Here is an 18,743-nt window from a genome sequence, read left to right as displayed (position 1 = left end):
AGAGGGGGCTAATGCTGTGATATAGTGGGTAAAACCACTGCCTGAAGTGCTGGAATCCCATATGGGTGCCAGTTTGAGTCCCGGCTGCTCCACTTCTTATCCAGCTTCCTGCTAATGTGCCTGGGAATGCAACAGAAGATGGCCCAAGTCCTTGGGTCCCTGATACCCATATGGGAGAATTGGATGAAGCTCCTGGATCTTTGCTTCTGTCTGGCCCAGCCCCAGCTGTTGTAGCTATTTGGAGTGTGAACCAGCAAATGGAAGATCTCTCTGTCTCTCCCTCTCATTCTGTAACTCTGCCTTTCAGATAAATAAATAAAATCTTTTTAAAAAATTAGAAACCCAGCAAAATATCCTTCTTTTCTGTCTCCCATAAATATACAATTTGCATTTCTGTTATTTCATAATAATTCTTTGTTTTATATAGCCCGACAATTCACAAAAGTATGTCACTTACTTTGTTTCACTTAATACTCACAAAACCCCTCTGAGGGAAGCCTTACTAACTTCACACATGAAATGAATGCTGTGAGATTTTGGAAAACAACTACAGAAAATTGGATGCAGAGTATTGCTGGAAAAACCCTTTTACCCAAACAGGTGTTAGCAGGGTGCCTCATGAGTCATACAACTAACACATGGAGCACATCGTTGATCCTCATCCACCTGGGTGGCTGAGTAACATGAAAGATACCTTCACTGGGCCACCAGGTCACAGCGGCCTCTGTGGCAAAGCAGGTTCTTAGAATCCACCTAGAAGCTTTATGGTTAATCCCTTGCCTGGCAGAGCTGCTGCAGTGACTAAATGAGACGTATGCCTGGGAATACCTCTAAAACCAGGAGGCCCAGAGAAGCAGTAATGGGAAGAATTAGAAGAAATGGTTCCCGAGGCTCCTGGGCAGCTCAGCAGTTCCCTGGCCAGACCACTCTTTGCTGTTGTCTTTATTGGGAAAGGTGAGGAAGGGGAAGTGAGGAAAGCTCTCAGGGACATAAGAAACCCCACAAGTACTAGCAGTTATTTTCTGGCATTGTAATAGGGTCCTGGCTAATTACTGTGTTGTTACTCAGCTAAGGCCCCTTAAAATGGAAGTTTTCATTCTTTTTCTTCCCAAAAGATGACTGAATATTTAATATTGAAAAATAAAAGCTGCTACATTGTACCTCTATCTATACAATACAGTTAATATTTATTTTTATCACTTTGCTGAAAATGATTACCCTTAAAGTGCTTTGAAATGTTGTTTAAAAATTTCCATTGAAAAGCCTGCTAATATTATTAAAATACAGATTGCAAGTTAACATATTTCATCAATGCTGACCCTAGGTTATATTTTTAGTTTGAATTTTCTGTGCCCGTTTTCTCAAATGCTGAATTTCTAATATTTTTCCTATTACTAGTTGCTTGTATTCCTAGTTGCTTAAAAGCTCTCTATAAATGGACTGCCATAGCTTCTGATGCCTCTGTGTCATTTCTAGACATCTCAAGATGGAGTCAATTGTGATCTCAATGAGACTGTTCCTCGACTTCCAGGAGAAACACTGATTACTGGTGAGAACCCTCTGACTTCAGGATTTGCCTAACTAGATGAGAAGACTAGTCGGGTTGGGTGGCTTTGATCCCCCTTGCTCTTTAGAGTTCAGAGTTAGACAAACAAGCTAGCTTCTTTTAGAGGCGTTAACACAGAGATCTCTCTGCATTCATTTCTTGATCAGCAACTCCTTTCAAGAGCTTTGTGTTCACAGGGACAGTGGTATTCTTGTCTCTGTCTCAAAGACTGAGAAAGATTTATGAGGGAAATGTTTCTGATAGTCTCTCATTGGAGCTATAAATTCGCAGGGTTTAAGGTTATAAAAACAAAATGATACTAACATTTCCAGTCTATGATCTATGATTTAAAATGATAAACTTAGAGGCTTGAGTATTCACCTCTTTGAAATATAGGAGATTGTATTGGTTTAAAAAATCTTCCCTTTACCAGAAAACAGAACTTAGTAAAGTTATAGCATTTTGATGTATTGACTTGTTTGTTTATGATAAATTTGTATTAAGGGAAAGCTATCAGCTTTGGAAGGGCCACATCATTGTGGCTTAAGGGATACAGGAGCATCTGACAGCTTCTGAGCAGAACATTAACGCTGTGGGCATTCAAACTCGATGTTAGGGTCAGCGCTCTCCAATCATGTGCCAGTTATCATTGTGTCAGTGAATCTTCCAGTTTATCCACTAAGATCTCAGTTTAGCTTAAATGGTTAAAACCTGGTGCTGAAATCAGTTGGAGATCTTAGATAAAGTACCTTTGTGAATTGTGTAGCCACACACCACAAGAAGCTTTTTCCATGTCCACATGCTTGCACACATATTTCTAGCCTTGAAATGGAAACCCAGTGGGATATGTTTACTTCAATTTCTAGATTAGAGCAAAGAATTTTATTTTTGATGGCATTCACATATGAAATTTTGATGCCCAGTTTTAACTGAGGAACTCACTAGTTGAATTCCAGAGAGTAAACTTAGTGGATAATTTTATTTAGCACCTGAGGAGAAAGGAATTTTGAAAGCATTAAAAATTTTAAACCTGTTAACATATTCGAGAACATCCTTTAAAGATAAGAGAAATATATATTTCTATTATACTGAGTGAACCTTTGGATTTAGTTTGTCCTTATGTTTGCTTTTACCAAAGATGTACTGTATTCTCTTGGCCATCTTAAAACCTTCAGTGTTTGAGAAGAGTCTAGGTAAACTCTCTTCTGTACTATTAAAAGAGAAAGAATAAGATTATAGATTGATTTCTACAGCTAGTGTTCATTTACTAAAACTCCCCTGATGTTTGTGTGGCTATAGGTTGACAAACCTCAAGATTCAATCTAGTGGTTAGTCCAGGAGACCATGAGACTGCCCTTTGTGAACTGCTGTTGTCTGGTTGAAAGACCTCAAGCAGTTACTTTTAGAACCACCTGAGGATAGCAGCTGCAGTGCCTTCATTCACTTCTGCTGTCCGACTCTTGTCACCTTGCCCCAGGTAATGACAGCACTGCTGGCAAACTCAGGAAAGCACTGCTAGTTCCCCTGCTGCCCTGACTCAGCCTAGCACGGTGATAATGTAGAAACATTGCCAGTGCTTGCTTTCAACCTCCGTATTTTTAAGTTGTAGCTATTCTTAGCCAAGTAGTTTATATGAAAGTAGTACCATTTATTGTGTATCTTGGTATATATTTCCATTATTTTAGGGTACTTTTTTTATCTTAATAGACAAAGAAGTTATTTACATATGTCCTTTCAATGGCCCCATTAAGGGAAGAGTTTACATCACAAATTATCGCCTTTATTTGAGAAGTTTGGAAACGGTAAGTAGAATGTAAGACCGTAAAGATGACCCTAACTGTTAAAAATAATGCTAAACTGTTTCTCTTCTACCTTGCAAGATTGACTGTGAATTAGATTAACATGGGGGATATATTTGCATCTCAATTCTTAATTTTTGCTTATGCAAAGCTCATTTAACACTAACATCTGTGTATAAGGGAATAGAATAAATTATGAAACTAAGTTTTATCCTTCATAATAGTGGGAAAGGATTGGTAATTGTACCCATTTACTAGTTTGGAGAAGTTAGGCATAAAATCATGGTTATTTTTTTTTTTTTAATTTTTATTTTTTTTTTATTTTTGACAGGCAGAGTGGACAGTGAGAGAGAGACAGAGAGAAAGGTCTTCCTTTTGCCGTTGATTTATTAGAAGCGCAGATGAGACCCAGTTGTGGAGCAATAATCAGCAATACAGATGCTCTTCATCAGGATGTCCAGGAATAGTTGTATTTTCCAAAACATTACAGAGGAGCATGCTGATGTGAACCCTTGGTTAAAGCCCAACAAACACTCTAGGAGTGGGGAACCTTTTTTCTGCCCAGAGCCATTTGGATATTAATAGCATCATTCGTGGGCCATAGAAAATTATCAGCTTAAAAATTAACCTGCTGTAGAGTTATTGAATTTTGAGTTCCACCTGCAGCAGGGCCAGACCAAATGATTTTGTGGGCTTTATATGGCCTGTGGGCTGGAACTCCCCATCGCTGACTTAGAACTTTCCAAGTATTCAATTACAAAGCACTAGGTAGCAGTGTAGAACTAGGATAACTATAGTATGGCTTATTGCCACTCAGCCTCTTTAATCCATGGCTGTGAAATGTTTGTCCTGGCTTTTAAAGGAATGTTTCAGTGATGGAATAATGACATGATGTAGAGATGCCCCAGAAGAGGAATAGAGAGTGAACAGTCACTGTGATTGTCACAAAAGGACTTAGGGTAGATGTGGTAGCTTATTATTGCCCAGGTCAGCCTGAAGAGACAGGTATATTTTGATAGATTGGATTAAGGGTGAATAGGTCCAAGGAACATGGAAGAATAGCCCAGCAGCAGCAGCTTATACACAGGAGACATTGTGACTGATCTATTTTTTTTTATTGCTTTTTATCCTGCCATTTCCTTTGGATAGTTCTAATCTAGATTCATTGTATCTTTTGATCTTTTCTTTTCTTATTTCCATTATTGTGTTTGAGTTCTGAGAAGTGTTGTGCCTCATCCTGCCCACTTCTGTGGGCACTATCTTTACAGTGTCTGTGCTTACAGAGTCTCTGATAGCACAGTGCTCAGCAGGACAGCTCTTTGGATCAGAGCACAGGGTCCTGAGACTGAGCGTTTTATTTACGTGAATCTGTTGACTTTGAAGTAAGACTGGAGGTGAGGAAATGTTCTAGTGTTCCAGAATGGGAAAGAAGATTCTGAATGACAGCCTTTGGCAACAATTGATAACCATTATACAATCACTTTATATAGATGATTTTTAGTGGAAAAGAAAGAAACCATTGAGAGTGTTATTGATGCATTACCTTGATGGAATCAAGGCTTAGGACACATGGGCTCTTTGGTGGTGGCACAGTTAGATGGAGTTAGGGGCCATGTATTAAGGGCTTAACACCAGCCAGCAAAATGGCTGGTGACATCTTACTGCACAGGGCCTTCCTCTCCAGTGTTTCTAATGCAGGGCAGATGAGCACATAGAAATCATGTCTGTCCAATATGCAACAAATACCAAACTAGCCAATGTGTTGGATGACAGACTTGGGGTTTGGATTGATCATAATTGGCTAGGATATTGGACCAAAACTAATTACATAAAAATCTGTATAGAGAACATTTACTTAATAAAAAGCATTTGTGCCAATAAAGAATAGAAGGGTCTGTCTTCACAGAGATCCAAGCTTTAAAAGCTAAGATACCTGTGGTCTGAATCCACAGAAGTATAATACAGTGGCCAAACAAATGAGGCTGTAGCCCCACCTGAAGTGGCATGTTCAAATCTACGTGCTGTGTTTAAAGAAAGATGTTGACAAACTAAAGATAGTTCATAGAACTAGGCTAATGAAATGACAAAATAAGGCTAATTAATGACAAAATAAGTGCTACTCTTCTGTATGAAGAAAAGCAAACTAAAGGGAGACATGATAAGAATCTTTGACTATTTGAAGTGCAAGAATTAGTCTTATTCCCTAAACTCCCAAGGGCCAAATTGGTATAGATTGAGAAATTTTGTGCTAATAAATGGAAGAATTTGTCAAAAACAAGGTGGAATTCAAACAAGCATTACAGTCCTTTTTATCTCTGAGACTCTTCACTTGGTGACTATCCACACATGCCCAGTTCTGTTTCATGCTGTCACTGTTGGTGAACTGGGGAAAATATTCAAGCTGTGGCGATGTGACAAGAGCATGTACACATCATGATATCAACTACATAAGACAAAAAGGATATGGAGAAAAGACACCAGTAGAAAATATGCTAAAAGTTTCCATATTTGGGATATCCAGAGAATAGGATTATGTATACTTTTTCTTCTATTCACTTCTCAGTATTTTTTCAAAATACCTCGAGTGAGCAGTTCTACTTTTATAATTGGGAGAATGCTTAGCAAGTTTCATTTATTTTGTTTTCATATGGCAACCTAAACGGTAGGGATTATGCCAAGTAGTTGAATGAAAATACATATCTGACACTGACTACTAACTTATATTTTCTTCCACTAAGCTTTATATAAGCATTTTTAAACAGTTGGCCAACATAGTCCCAGCATAAAAGCAAACATCTAATAGAAGAACACATTATATAACAAATGCTATTTAAATGACAATACAGGAGCTTAAAAATGTAATCATCATAGTGTTTCTTCGCTGAAAGTTGTGAACAAGAGCATTAACTGTGGATTCTGCTGCACAAGGTGAAAACGTTATGTGTGTATGTGTGTGTGTGTGTGTGTGTGACAAACACTATCATTTCGCTGGCATTTTGAAGTGGACAGCTGTTTCAGGTATGTAAACAGTGCAGTGGCAGTGATGAGTCCAGGTGTGATTCCAAGGTAAAGGGCATTGAAATAGAGGAACTGCGATCACATGCTGAGATTGTCACAGTGGCCTTCTACCTGATCCTCCTGGTGTGGTCTGCCTCCATGCTGTGTCCTACACACTGCCTCCAAAATGATTCTCTTTAAAGTGAGACTGACCGGCTAGTTCCTCAGTTCTGAAACACTCGTTGGCTCCGTGTTGTCCACAGAATCATGTCCGTTCACCTCTGTATGGCATATTCTGACCTCTGGCCTTGACTCTCACCACTTCTCCCCAAAGCCGCTTCCTTTTCCCCATCATGTGTGTGCTGTTCTTACCAAACCTGGAAGCCCTCTCCAGACTCCTTTCAGAAGCGGTTCTTTGTCCTTCAGAACCCACTGCAAAAGCCATGTCCTCTCTGGAACCTTCTCCAGCTCATACTGAAGGAATTCCTCCCTCTTAAGGCCACCACAGCCCTTTGCTGTGCCCCTGTGTGACCACTTACTGCCCTAAAACCTTCCCTGGCCATTCTAGCTCCACTGTTTATGTACCCCTTTCGTGTTTCGGTTCTCTCCTGAGTCCTCATCACCATCCCCTATTTTGTGTATTTCTCTGATTGATCTCCTTTGTTTCCTTTCTGAGGACAGGGATACTTGTTTGTTTCCTGATGCTCTCTTAGCCTTTGGGATAGATCCTGATACACTGAAGGGGCTCAGTCAGTATATGTTGAATGAATGAATTCTGTCTCTTCTCTTTTTTGCTGTGTTTGTGACCTTAACAAGTCCTTAGTCCTTTTGGTTCTCCCTGCCTGGTTAGTACAGTGTCCAGTAAACAGTAGGTGCTCAACAAAAGACTGTGCAGTAAGTGGAGTCAGGAAGGGGTAGACTTCTACATTGCTAGTGCTGCTCAGAAGGCAAAGGGCTAGTCAGTGTGGTAGACTACCATGAAGAAGACTGCTTCCAGATTCCCTTCTAGGAGCACCTTGGGTTTAGGCAGTATAATGGGTGAGAAAGACAACCCTTTATTCATTCACACTTTCATGTCTTCATTCCAGAAACAGTCAGTGAGCATGCTGGTGAATCTATCACACTGCTCAGTGAATAATATTGTACATTGAGGCCTACACACACCTGTGGGATATGGCAGTGAGCCATTGTGGTGGTGTACTGTGACAGAACCTGCAGTAGTACATGGACAATTACCATGGTGTGACACATCATAGAGGACTTTATGGAGGAGGTGATGATAGATCTGAGTCTTGAAGAATAAAAACTTCCTGAACAGGAAGGGGAGGAGCATATGAGGTAGAGCGTGTCCATATCCACATGGTGCTTTGGCCATATGGTGTGTGTGACAATACTGAAAATTATTGTGTGCTGTGGGAATCACTGAGTGCTCTGGTGGAGCTGGAACATTGAGGGCAGAGGGAAGAGAGGAGGCTGAGAACAGACTGGCCTCAGGAGCCTTGTAAGTTTCAGTTAATCAGTGTGCATGGTACACGGAGAACCACCCACTTCGAGGAGAGAACTCTGGTTATGGTGTGTGATGGGTTAAGGGAGGGCAAAATTAAAGGGAGGAGGACCCACTAGGAACTTTAGTTTTGCAGGTGAGCAACCAGGGGCTAATACAGATGTAGCAGCAACACAAAAAAGATGATAGTCATGAGAGATTTGGAAGGATTGGGGTGACCATTCGGACATAGGAGTTTGAAGGAAAGAGAAACTGCTCCCATGATTTTTCGCTTGAGTGATTGAAGCTAGCTCCCATTCATCAAAATAGACATTGCAGGAGAAAGGATGTGTGGATGAGCCCAGTGGGAGAATAAGTGTGAAGGTGTGGACTTAGAACTGTACAACTACTCGGTGGAGATGTCTCAGAAGCAGTTGGAAATGTGACTGAAGCCTTTGTTGTGAATAGTGTGTCGGTGATGGTAAAAGCCACCTAAGCCTGTGGTATTACCTGGGCAGAGGATACAACATAGAAGGAGACCCGACTGAGTTAGGAACCCTGGGGGCAGGAAAATTTTCCATGGTGCGGAGAGAAATAGGAGGCAGTGGTGCAAACAAAGCGGCAGCAGTCAGAGTAGTAGGAAAGTTCCCGAGACAAGGTTGTAGTACAGATCTGGAGGAGGGAAGACATGAAGGAAGGGAGAGGCCCACGATGTGAAGCGGGGAAGGGCTCACTAAGAAAGAATGGAAAGGGGCCGTGGAGGCCAGCCATGAGAAAGTCCCTAGGAGCCTTACTGAGAGCAAATTCTGCAGAGAGGTGACTGATGGCTCTGTCTCTTGCTCTTCCTCTGCCTTTGTAAGCATGCTTCAGCTTCTCTCCATTTATTCTCCTCCCCAGAATTTCATTACCACTTTACTTCAGTCACTTGTCAGCAGATAAAATTGTATGGTAACAATGCTCCTTAGTGTTTACCAGCCCTTTTTTATGCTGAACTATATAGCTTTACAGTTACAAATTTCATACACTTCATAATTACAACTTTAGGAACAAGGTGATTCTTCACACTGTGCCTACCCTCCCACCCAAACTCCAATCCCTCTTCCTCCTCTCTCTCCTATTCCTACTTTTATTTTTTACTGAGATTTGTTTTCATTTGACTTTGTACACATATGTTTAACGCTATGTTAAGAGTTCGTGGCCGGCGCCGTGGCTTACTTGGCTAATCTTCCGCCTGTGGTGCCGGTATCCTGGGTTCTAGCCCAGTTGAGGCACCAGGTACTAGTCCCAGTTGCTCCTCTTCCAGTCAGCTCTCTGCTGTGGCCCCGGAAGGCAGAGGAGGATGGCCCAAGTGCTTGGGTCCCTGCACCCGCATGGGAGACCAGGAGGAAGTACCCAGCGCCTGGAATCAGATTGGCAGTGCCGGCCACAGCGGCCTTAAGGGGAGTGAACTGGCTGATGGAAGACCTTTGTCTCTGTCTCTCTCTCACTGTCTGTAACTCTCTCTCTCTGTCTCTCTCTCTCACTGTCTAACTCTGCCTGGAGAGAAAAAAAAGAGTTCAACAAATAGTCTGAAAAGAAAAAAAACTGTTCCTCAGCAGTCAAGACAAGGGCTGTTTAAGTCATTGCTTCTCACAATGTCAATTTCACTTCTACAGATGGCCTTTTGGATGCTCTATTAGTTCTCACAGGTCAGGGAGAACATATGGTATTTGTCCCTTTGGGACTGGCTTATTTCACTAAGTATGATGTTTTCCAATCCATTTTGTTGCAGATGACCAGATTTTTTTTTACTACTGTGTAGTATTCCATGGTGTACATATCCCATTATTTCTTTATCCAGTCTTCAGTTGATGGGCATTTGGGTTGATTCCATATCTTAACTATTGTGAATTGAGGTGCAATAATTATGGGGGTACAGATAACTCTTTCATATGCTGATTTCATTTCCCTTGGGTAAATTCCCAGGAGTGGGATGGCTGGGTCATATGATAGGTCTATATTCAGATTTCTGAGGTATCTCCATACTGTCTTCCCTAGTGACCAGCCCTTTTTAAAACAGGATTTATGCATTTATGTGAAAGGCAGAGAGAGAGAAATAGATAGAGATACATGGAGAGATCCATCTTCCATCTGCTGGTTCACTGCCTAAGTGGCTACAAAAGCTGGAATGGGCCAGGGCAAAGCCTAGAGCCCAGAACTCCATCTGGGTCTCCCACGTGGGTGGCAGGGACCTGAACACTTGACCAAGGTTCTGCTACTTTCCCAGGTAGTAGGGAAAAAAAATAGTAGGGAACTGGATCAGAAGCAGAGCAGTAGGCCTCCAAACTGGCATTCCAAAATGGGGTGCTGGCATTACAAACAGTGTCTTAACCTGCTGTGTCACAACACCAGCCCCCTTACTAGCCCTTTTCCATCCACTGTTTCATCCAAGCATGTCAACAACCAGCAGGCAGGTAAAGCAGATGCTACCCAGGCTTATTTCCTGGTCTGTCTTTGTTGTTATTTTCTGCTTGTGCTGGCCTTTATTTTGAGTCCAAGTTTCTTATTTCTTAGCGACTGCTGGAGATCCCACGACTTCCCTCTTGGCATCCAAGACTCATGGCCCAGCTGAAATCGTTCAACTCTGTCTCCATGCCCCAGTTCCTTTTTTGATTGTCTTAATGGAGCTACTTTCTTTCACATCACCTGAACCCACCTGTCTCCCTATCCTCCCTTCTCTTGCAGTCAACTTCACATTTATCCCACCCTTGGCTCAGGCCTTATTGACAGCATATGCAGTCTCTGTCAACCTCTCCCCATTCCATTCTTCCTGGCTCCCTGAGACATAACTTGCAGGCTTCTCTTTCCTCTGCTTAGCAGCTCACAGTGATTCCTTTCCTGAGTCACTGCAGCTTTGTTAGCCAGGAGTTCTGTCTTGTCTTCCCAGCACTATCCTTTCCCACCTCTCTCCCATGACCCCACCTCATGCTCTGGCTCAGGCCAGCTACACAGTGTTTCCTAAACAAGCCCTGTGCTTGTTTCTTCTCCACGTGTAATGGGACCTTTGAAAGTTCATGGGAAACGGAATTAAAAGATAAGCTTATTTTGGTACAGAAAAGGTTTTGAAACCCATACATAATACTTTTATCATATTTGTTTCCACGAACTTCTTGAAGACTCTTTGTATGTGTGTATTTCACATTTTTGTACCAAAATACTTTTAATTCCATTTTCCATAAACTTTTTGAAGTACTTTCAAAAAGTACTGAATCTGGATCATTGATTTCAACCCCCTTCAAAAATTATTTAGAAATATTTAAAGTATTAAGTTTATTGAAGAATCACATAAACATCTGTGGATTCAACACATAGCTGAAGAAATCCCATTTCTTCCTCTCCTTTCACGCCAGAAGTAGTTGCCATCCAAACATTGTTATTTCTTGCTCTGGGTCATTTCATACTTCCCTTTTTAAAATAGAATATAGGAGATGTGTGGGATTCTAAGAAAAATGGTACTTGTAAGTCTTCTAGCTGAGTAGATCATAACCCATGGACAGTACAATTTCACTCTAGTGTTAGGACTCCTGACTAGATGAGAAACATGTTGCATATATAGTTTCTGCCTTCTGATGATAAGGCAGAAACAGCACATTCTTTCTGGGTTAAATTCAAGGATAAATTTGTTGTTTGGCTTTTCTCTAAAACAGTAACATAGTGATTCAGCTTTCAGACAGAATATTGCCCAAAAGTTCTAGAATACTATTCAATTTGATGGTTCTTTTGTTCACCTCCTGTAGAGACAGAGCATACAACATTGACTTTTACCTGGTAAAGGTATTTCTGTGAAGGACTAGGATAAGGTGGCCTGTCTAGTGCACTTTGCAGCTGGGTTACTGGTGCCAAGTTAGGAATTGGAGAACTGAGATGAGTTCACATGTCCATTAGACACTACCTGTGAAATATCTGGTTCTAAAATGAGCTTCATACTGGTGTTGGGTACCATGCCACCTAAGAACTGGGCATCTTCCAAGTGCCATTATATTTCAGTTCCCTAGTCTGTATTGTTGGCTGCCATTGGAGCAATGAGCACTGAATACCTCGGGAAAGTAAGCAAGGGTATCTTTTGTGTGCATTTCAAAGCCAGATTTATATCCTTTCCTAGAGAGAAGGACAGCCCACTTCTTTATAAGCACAAGCAAAAAGGATTCCTGTAGTATTTTTTAAATGTATTGAAGACTTTTCCCCTGTTCAGTCCTTCTTTCTAGTAGAGTTGACATTTCTGTTTATTTTAAAGGGGGTGAAATAATGCTAAAAAGACTATAGTAATGAAACATTGTAGAGTGTCCATACATGGGAACATCAGTGGGAATGTATGATCTATACTACAGGCAGTGTCTTAAACTTCTAGTCACAAATCATCTCTGTATTGCTGCTGGTAAATGAATGCTGTTTTCAGGTTCCAAGTAAAGACAATTGCTGTTAATACCCTGGATTCGTTTGCCCCTTGTTCCCATGCTAATCCTCAAACCTCAGGGTCTGTGGACCACTGAGCCCTGATGTTTAAAGTCACATAATGGATTTAATTAATTAGTTCCACCACAAGTTGAGGCTTTCAGACCTCAGAAAGGGGTCTCATCACTGCTTTGGCAATTCTTTTTATCTCAGAGTGACTTTAATGCTTCCATGACAAACTTTCCATGCTCTGTAGCTGACCTCGTCCCTTGTTCTGTTGCAGTTAAAAGTCGTCCTCCTTTCTGAGATCCCATAAATCCCCCTCTCGCTACCTAATGATGTCTATTTTCACCCCTCTTTTCTTGCTTGTTTCCCAGCATCTTCTATCTCAGAGGAAGCTACTGCATGTCTTTTCCAAAGTGATTTCTTCTCCTTGAACCTTCTTTCCACTTTGACCTCCTCTGAAGCATTAGTGCCCCATAGGTTGTTCTGTGTCTTCTACTTTTGGTTTCGTCCATTTTGATCCCACACACACACCACACACACACATTACAGATCTGCTCAAGTCTATTTTAATACACCTCCTCACATCCCTCTGCTTCCCATGCTGTTGTCCTATTTCTTCCTCTTTGCCAGATTTCTTTATATCTTAGTCCACACATGCCACTTGCCCTTCTGAACTGTTGACTCCTTAACTTCTTGTGGTCTGACTTCTGTTCCCCATTAAAACTACTCTTTCACTAAATTTCAGTGGCTTTGGTTGAGTCCTTGACTTTTTAACTTCTCCACAGTGATCCATATTGTTGACTATTCTTTCCTTCTTTGTCTTCTGTATACATCCTTGGCTCTTTTTTCTACTTCTGCCCTTTGCCTTCTATACAGCTCATTTTTACATCCATATGTCCCAAATATATATTTTCCCTAGAGTTCTGTCCTCACTTTCTTCATTTTGGTCAGTTCCTTTCCAATGTGTAGCTGTACTCCTTATCTTTGATTGTTTATTCATCAGAGATTTGGGAGCCTTCTGTGTATCAAGCACTGTGCTGGGTGCTAGGATTTAGTGATGAGTACAATAGACACAGTTTCTCCCATGTGAAGCTCATGATTCCAATGGGATTGATGGGCATTAATCAAATGATCACATATAAGAGTAGTATAGGAGTGCAGAAGCTTGAAGAGCCTGGGAAACTGTCGTGAGAAAATGATCCTTGACATTGGTCTGAAGACCGAATTTGAGTTACAGAAATGCAAACCAAGGGCCAGGGAGGTAAGAAGAAGCTGGGAGAGGACATGAGACCATAGGGAACATGCAAAGATAACAGTGTGGCTTGGGAGGTGGGGAACAATAGCAAGGGAGAGGCAGGACAAGTGGGTGGTAGCCAGATGACATAGGCCTCACCTTTTCTGTTAAGGATTTGAGTTTTTATTTGTTTCTGGTTTTGATTAATTTTTAAAATTGATAAAAATTGTATTTACCACATACAATATGTTTTAAAATATGTATCCATTGTGGAATGTATTACCTCACACACATTTTTGTGGGGAGAATGCTTAAAATATACTCTTAGCAATTTTTATGAATATAATACATTGTTATTAACTATAGTCATTACGGTGTACCATAGATCTCTTGAACTTACTCCTCCTTTGTAACTGAAATTTTTCTATCCTTTGACCAACTTCTTCCCACTCCCCCCAAGATTTGGGTTTTTAGAGTTCAGCACCAAAAACCTTTTGAAGTAGTATAAGCAGAGCTATGAAAGCATTTGGTGTGCTTTTCTCAAAGATGGCCCTGACTGTGTGGAGGGCAGATTGTGAGGGGAGCAATAGAGAATGCAAAGAGATCACTGAGTCTATTGCAGTGGCCCGGGGAAGATGCTGGTAGAGGTGAAGAGAGACTGACAGATTTGAGATTGATTTAAGATGTAGTTGTGGATTGTGGATGGCAGAGAAGGCAGTATCAGGATGGCTCCCAGGTTTCCAGCTTCCATAACGGGGAGGAGCGCCAGCCACCAAGACAAGGAGCCTCAGAGCGAGCAGGAGGTAGTTTGGACATATTCGGTGGGAGGTACTCTTAGGCTTTCTTCCAGTTCTATATTTCTAGCTGCCTCTCAGACATCCATACATAGTTAATTTATCGTAATATCAATGCCAACATATCTAAAATGGACCATATTGATTTTTCTTCAAAACCCCCTTCCTATGTTCTTCATGTCTTTTGGTGGTACCACCATCTGCTATCCCAGATATCTGGACCTAAGTCTGAGTCATCCTGGTGGCTAACCACCTTGTTTGTTTCTACCTTGATTACTCTCCACCTGCACATCCTTCCAGACTCTCACTTAAACATTAGCTTCCATGATGCCTACATGTGGGGACAGCCCTCTCCTTGCTAGTCCAGAGTGCTCAATGCCACTAGATGAATGTTCATGAAGCACTAGTTGATTGTGGCAGTCTTCTCAAAGAACATTCTAGGAATCTGTGAACACAGATCCTAGCCCTGTAGTGCTCCCTAGGGAATTCCCATTGCCCTATCTTAAACCTGGCCCACTTGATGCTGGTGATTATTTTTTTCCAATCCCCATACTTTCCCACATGTGCAACTATTGTGACCTGTTGCCTGTTTCTGGAATATCAAACTCTAACCACTATTGTTCTTTCCTGTAAGCATTGTCTTTGATGTGGGTGTTGCCATAGAATATTCATGGAATCCAATCACAAAGACATTAGCTTACTCTCCTCTGACCTCCCACTTTGGCACTTTGGACTTTTCTGATGGCTCTTGGCATTTGTATCCCGGTATCATGGCTACTTGGGTATATGTGTCTTATCTTTCAGATAGAGCTAGGCTCTGAGCTGCATGAGGACAATGGCCTAGTACAGTTCCTGTTACTTAGTATACGCTCAAGACAGATAGTGGTGAATGCATTGTTTTAGCTTGTTTGTCATATTTGCACCTCAGCTATTTCAGATACTTAGAAGTGCAGAGATATGGAATTTTGAGTTAAAATGGCCCTTTGAGAATCCTTAAATATGTAATGACATTTAGATAGTGACAACTTCAGTTTCCAGAGGGTCAAGCTAATTTTTTTCTAACCCTGAGTCTTCCAGTTTGGTCTGCTAAATTATCCGATCTTGAACTTATCATTCAGGGAAAGCATGGCAACTAGCCCCATTAGACTGTGGGTGCCTTTAGTCAAGAGCTACTTAGTTCCCCTTACCATCCCATTTTCTACTTTGTGTTGGGCCAGAGCCACCAAGCCATAGAATTTCCTCTATGCAGAGGTAGAGCATCAGGGTTCATACGGCTTTTGATTCTTCTGCCTTTTCTGTTCACATTTTTGCTTCCTAGTTTATATTACAGTATCAGACTTTCATGTAATCTAGTACAGGTATTTTAGGTATATTTGACATTTAGAAATATATTTCATAGACATTCATGAATTTCAGTATAATCTTAAGTGTAGCACAAGACTTCTTGATAGTATTTTTTTTTTTGACAGGCAGAGTTAGTGAGAGAGAGACAGAGAGAAAGGTCTTCCTTTTCCATTGGTTCACCCCCCAAGTGGCCGCTATGGCCCGTGCGCTGCACTGATCTGAAGTCAGGAGCCAGGTGCTTCCTCCTGGTCTCCCATGTGGTTGCAGGGCCCAAGGGCCTGGGCCATCCTCCTCTGCACTCCTGGGCCACAGCAGAGAGCTGGACTGGAAAAGGAGCAACCGGGGCAAAATCCAGCACCCCGACCAGGACTAGAAAGTGCCAGCACCGCAGGTGGAGGATTAGCCTAGTGAGCCACGGCGCCGGTTGATAGTATATTTTTAATAAATAAACTGTATGGAGAAGTAAATGTTACAGATTTATTTGTTTATTTGAAAGGCAGAGTTACAGAGGCATAGAGAGAGAGAGAAAGAGAGAGAGAGAGAGAGAGAGAGGAGAATCTATCCACTGGGTCATTCCCTAGATGTCCTCAATGGCCGGAGCTGAGCCGATCTGACGCCAGGAGCCAGGAGCTTCTTCCAGGTCTCCTACATGGGTGCAGGGGCCCAAGGACTTGGGCCATCTTTCACTGCTTCCCCAGGTCATAGCAGAGAGCTGGATCTGAAGTGGAGCAGCTGGGACTCAAACCAGCACCCATATGGAACGCCACCACTGCAGGTGGCAGCTTTACTCGCTATACCACAGCGCAGGCCCCTATACAAGGGCTTTTCAAAAAGTTCACAGAAAATGTGTGTTACCAAAAAAGTTGCATGAGTTTCCAAAAATTTTTGCACCTAAATAAATTTGTCTTTTAATTCTACTTTTCCATGAAGTCACCTCTTATGTGTATGATGCTACTGAGTAGAACTTTTCTCTGGATATTTCAATTTCTTTTTTTTTTTTTTGACAGGCAGAGTGGACAGTGAGAGAGAGAGACAGAGAGAAAGGTCTTCCTTTTTGCCATTGGTTCACCCTCCAATGCCCGCCGCACTGCAGCCAGCGCACGGCGCTGATCCAAAAGCAGGAGCCAGATGCTTCTCCTAGTCTCCCATGGGGTGCAGGGCCCAAGCACTTGGGCCATCCTCCACTGCACTCCCAGGCCACAGCAGAGAGCTGGCCTGGAAGAGGAGCAACCGGGACAGAATCCGGCGCCCCGACTGGGACTAGAACCTGGTGTGCCGGTGCCGCAGGCGGAGGATTAGCCTATTGAGCCGTGGCGCCGGCCTGGGTATTTCAATTTCAATCATGTAATGAGGCATGTCACCCCATTACAGTAGCTAAAAAATGCATTTTTATAGATGCAAGCAAAGATTTGTCATATGCTTGCTAAGGCAAACCAGTCTGCTGTGTTTCAGAGTACAGCTATGTCTTCCAGATGCTATTATATTCTTTGTCACAATGATAATAATAATAATAATAATAATAATAACAGCTTCCCTTGTTTTCTAGCAACCATTGACAGGCACCATGCCAGGTTTTTTAAATCATTTTCTCTGATTTTCCCTACTTTACAGGTAAATGTGGTCAAAAGGTAGTAACTTGTCTGAGTCATACGGCTAGTAACTGTCGAACTCAGATTTGAACCAGTTTTGTCCACCTCAAGAACCTGTGCTCTTTTCTTTACACAGTAACTATACTCTTATACTTTTTTTTTTACTTTTTATTTTGAAATATTTATAAACTCACAAGAATTTGCAGCAATAATAGAGAAGTCTCATGTACCTATCACTCAGTTCCCCCATAACTATATTGCTTTATGAAATCCAGCAAATTGATTGGCACAGTATGCTTAACTAGTGTCTGAACAGCTTTTCATGCACTTATTTTTTGTTTTTCCTTAGAATTCTTTGACATTTTATCCCAAGTAACCCTGTCAACAATCAAGATATAGAAGTATTATATAACCACAAAGCAATTCCCTGTCTCTTTACAGTAACACAGCCCCCCAACCCCTGGTGACCACTACTCTGTGCTCTATCTCTATCATCTTGTCATTTCAAGAATGTTATATAGGGACTAGTGTTGTGGCACACTGGGTTAAGCTACTGCTTACAATGCCATCAAAGCACCTATTTGAGTCCCAGCTGCTCTGCTTCCAGGGCAGCTTCCTACTAATATGTTTGAGAAAGTAACAGATGATGGCCCAAGTACTTGGACCCTTGCCACCCATGTGGGAAACCTGGATGGAGTTCATAGCTTCTGGCTTCAGCCTGGCCTAGCTCTGGTCATTGAGAAAATTTAAGGAATAAACCAGTGGATAGAAGATTCTCGTGCTCTCCTTCTTTGTGCTACTCTACTTTTCAAACAAATAAACAAATCTTTTTTAAAAAGAATGTCCTGCAGGGGCCGGCGCTGTGGCATAGCAGGTTAAGCTGCTGCCTGCAGTGCCAGCATCCCATATGAGCACCGGTTTGAGACCTGATTGCTCCACTTCCTATCCATCTCTCTGCTATGGCCTAGGAAAGCAGTAGAAGATGGTCCAAGTCCTTGGGCCCCTGCACCCATGTGGGAGACCCAGAAGAAGCTCCTGGCTCCTGGCTTTGGATCTGCACAGCTCCGGCTGGTGCAGCCAATTGGGGAGTGAACCAGCGGATGGAAGACCACTGTCTCTGTCTCTCCTTCTCTCTGTAACTCTAACTTTCAAATAAATAAATAAATCTTGTTAAAAAAAGAATGTCCTGTAATGGAATTGGTACAGTAAGTGGCCTTTTGAGATAGGCTGTGTTTGCTCAGCATGATGCCCTTGAGGTTCTTCCAGACTGCATGTATCCATTCCATTGCTGAGTCGTATTCCATGCTATGGATGCGCCAGTCTTAGGCATTTTGAATTTCTAGATGACCCATGAGCTGTATTTATATTTCATAAAGAAATCCTTATCTTCTGTATTTATTTTAAGAGGGATTAAAAAAATACTTTGTATTCCATGGAAGGACATTCAAAAAATTTTCTCTTTATTCTCAGTCATTTAATACAACATTAGAGGGAATTTGCATGAGAACTTGTGTAGCCCT

At 41.8% G+C, this 18,743-nt stretch overlaps 1 protein-coding gene across 3 annotated transcripts in view; it reads left to right on the top strand.

Moving 5' to 3' along the window:
- MTM1 (myotubularin 1) overlaps positions 1 to 18,743 on the top strand; it is a 139,373-nt gene that overhangs the window by 30,700 nt on the left and 89,930 nt on the right. For 2 of the 3 annotated variants that reach the window (XM_062183873.1, XM_062183871.1), the window contains exons 3-4: positions 1,477 to 1,549; positions 3,254 to 3,348. In XM_062183873.1, the coding sequence (XP_062039857.1) occupies positions 1,477 to 1,549; positions 3,254 to 3,348 (168 nt within the window). Of the gene's footprint in view, positions 1 to 1,476; positions 1,550 to 3,253; positions 3,349 to 18,743 lie in introns of those variants that run through there. The other variant, XM_062183874.1, reaches the window with a different exon arrangement.

This window comes from Lepus europaeus, chromosome X, assembly GCF_033115175.1.
Source record: "Lepus europaeus isolate LE1 chromosome X, mLepTim1.pri, whole genome shotgun sequence".
NCBI classification, from domain to species: Eukaryota; Metazoa; Chordata; class Mammalia; order Lagomorpha; family Leporidae; genus Lepus; species Lepus europaeus.
This window is presented reverse-complemented; position numbering and strand designations above follow the sequence as displayed.